This window comes from Myotis brandtii, unplaced genomic scaffold (assembly GCF_000412655.1).
Source record: "Myotis brandtii unplaced genomic scaffold, ASM41265v1 scaffold1337, whole genome shotgun sequence".
NCBI lineage: Eukaryota > Metazoa > Chordata > Mammalia > Chiroptera > Vespertilionidae > Myotis > Myotis brandtii.
This window is the reverse complement of record NW_005354744.1, coordinates 369,937-372,915: the sequence shown is the minus strand read 5'-3', so window position 1 is coordinate 372,915 and position 2,979 is coordinate 369,937. Positions and strand designations below refer to the sequence as shown.

The 2,979-nt window shown below is 38.9% G+C and overlaps 1 protein-coding gene across 1 annotated transcript; it reads right to left on the bottom strand.

Moving 5' to 3' along the window:
- Positions 1 to 427: 427 nt before the first annotated feature.
- LOC102240286 (60S ribosomal protein L12) lies at positions 428 to 1,013 on the bottom strand. Its single transcript, XM_005860354.2, has one exon. The coding sequence runs from the start codon at positions 929 to 931 to the stop codon at positions 428 to 430; it is 504 nt and encodes a 167-aa protein (XP_005860416.1). The 5' UTR covers positions 932 to 1,013.
- Positions 1,014 to 2,979: the final 1,966 nt, after the last annotated feature.

The window sequence follows — 2,979 nt, the reverse complement described above, 5'->3', positions numbered from 1 at the left end:
GCATGTTCTATCTGTTATGCAGAGATCACCAATATTCATTACTGTTCCAGGGGAATAAAACACAGTTCATCAAAAGTTTGAGTCAATTCCACAAGGTTGCTACATTAATGTTGAATTTTCAGGATGAACTTCCAACCTCTTCAGGATCCCTCAGCTGGATCCCCACAAAGCTGGACCTCCTGGCACTCCACAGCTCATGATAATTCTTTTGATCAATGAGAACACAGAAAATGTATGAAGAGAGATGATTAGAGACCTCAGAAGACGTTTGCCCACCCCATCCACACCATGTTTCTACCAACCTCTTGACCAGATCTATGACCTGGACCAGGTTATCTGATTATAGTGCCCTTATCTCCATTCTTTTTTTTTTTTGTGTGTCAAATGATCTTTAATTGAAACATTTTCCTTTGTAGTTTTGTAGTTCTTAAATAGCTGGATATTCCACTGCACCACTGTTGATATCATCTATGATGTCATGAGGGTGGCGGCCATCAACAATGCACCCCACACACTGGGCAGTCCCCAGGATCTCTTTAATGGTTCCAGAGAGTTTTCTAGCTAAAGATCGGCACCTCATCTGCTGGGCAATGCTGACAATCTCACCAAAAGTGATATTTCCACTGTGCTTGATGTTTGTTTTTTTTTGCTTCTTTCTGTCTCTTGGCGGTTCTTTGAGGGCTTTGATAATCAGGGCAGAGGCAAAAGGCACTACTTCGATCTGGGCCTGTCTGTTCTGAATGGTCAGTTTCACTGTAGTCCTCAGACCCTTCCAATCACCGGTTGCTTTGGCGATGTCATCACCAACCGTTTTTGGAGACAGGCCCAGGGGGCCGATCTTGGGGGCCAGGGCAGACGTGGCGCCCACTTCCCCGCCGCTGCACCGCAGGTAGACAACTTTGATTTCGTTGGGGTCGAACTTCGGCGGCATGGCGGAGGCGGCTGGTGTCGGATGAACCCGGATTCAGGACGACCGAAGAAAGTTGCACCTGAGCCTCCTCCAAGCCGAAAGCCGAAAGCCTATTATATTTTAATGGAATGCCAGAACATTTATAATTTTGGAACCCAAAAGTTTTCTTCTTTAGTAAAAGTCCTGATTTGATGTTGGAGGTAGAACCGTGTAGCAATAATGAAAGGATTCTGGAACCAGATTCAAATCCTGTGTCTGTCTGTCATTTAATAGTTGTGCAATCTTGAGGAAGTCAGCTAAATTCTCCTGGTGTTTGTGGGGGGTTTTATTTCTATATTTATGGGCATAATAATAGGGTGGTTTTATATAAACCCACCTTAAATGCTTAATTTTATTATTGTCTTGTGGTAAATGTTCAATAAATACTTGATGATAATGATGATTAGAGATAGCAAAACCCAACTTAAGAATCATCCCCAAAAGGGGACATATGTAATACTTTCAACAATAAATAACTTTTTTTAAAAAATAATCCACTGGCTGATAGACAATGATGTACTAAAAGTACATTTATTCTACATCTTTCTCTGTGAAAACCCTTCAACAGAACAAATATCCATCTACATGAACCTAGAAAATAGCAAAAACCCCAACCCACATTTGCTAAACAATATCTGCCAAAATTCAGTGAATTGAGGACTTAAATTAAGAAGGATGATGATAGCCAAAATTCACTTCCCCTGTTCTTGAGCAATATGAAAAGATCCAAGAAGCTATACGTCTCGAGAGACTACTTTGAGGCTCCTGAACTTGGACCAATGAAGACTATGGATACAGGTGGGCTATGATGAACTGGGGGTCTAGTTCCAAGTCACCAAATGTCATGAAAGGCAGGGTAATAAAAGGTTTGCATAACCACTGTATTTATTATTTTCTGCTCCAAAGTCTAAATCAAAAGAAATGAGACCAGAAGGAAAGAAAACACTCCAGTCGGTTCTGCAGCAAACTCTTATAAACAAAGAGGAATAAGTACTAAATCATAAAATAAAAGACTTGGGAACTCAAAGGCTCCACTTTGATCCCTGTTGATCTCTTATATTGCTTCTGAACTCTCTGGGAGGGAGATATGCTTCCAAAGCAGGGGATGTGAGCAGATATAGGGGGAAAGTACCCTTTAGAATTATACTAAAATAATATTCTAGCGTAAGTATGTACCAAATATGGCATAACACATACTTGAAATATTAAAATATATTGTCTTTTTAAAATTAAACTTTAAATGGGTGGGTTTTTTTTAATTTACTAAATTAGGCAATTATACACCAGATAAGAAGTAGAAAGGGTTCAACTGGGCCTGTATAGAAATATATTAAAAAATATAGGGGAAATTGCCATAGCAAGCAAAAGGAATAAAAGATGGACTTCAGATGCATTATCCCCAAGAAATTGGAGAAAAATCTAGATAAGTACCTTTATAATCTCAAAAAAAAAGTAAAGAAATATGGACTATTAGCAGAAATAGCTCAAATAATAAATAAAATAGCAGGAGATGAAAAGTGATTTGGCTATACTAAAATGAGGTGGGGAAATTGAAGATGATAATAAAGCTCCATTAAAATAAAAAGAGCAAGGAGGAAAATATACTCTGTTAAGAGCATCAACAATGTGGAAAAGAGGCATAAAACATAAGACAAAGTCCAAGAGATGAAGGCAAATAAATGAAAAATAGAAGGAAGAGAGGCAAAGGAATTCTAATGGCCAGATGATGATGATGATGATGATGATGATGATGGTGATGATGATGATGCCAGAAAGAGAGCAGAATAATCAATACAAAATAATAGAAAACCATTTTAAGATAAACAAAGACTCAAATCTACACATTAGTACAAAATGTATTCCGGAAAAAAATTATAAAAATAAAAACATATGGCTTGGTGAAATTACTGCACTTCAAGGATTTAAAAAAGGAACCCGCCCTGGCCGGTTTGGCTCAGTGGATAGAGCGTCGGCCTGCGGACTGAGAGGTCCCAGGTTCGATTCCGGCCAAGGGCATGTGCCTTGGTTGC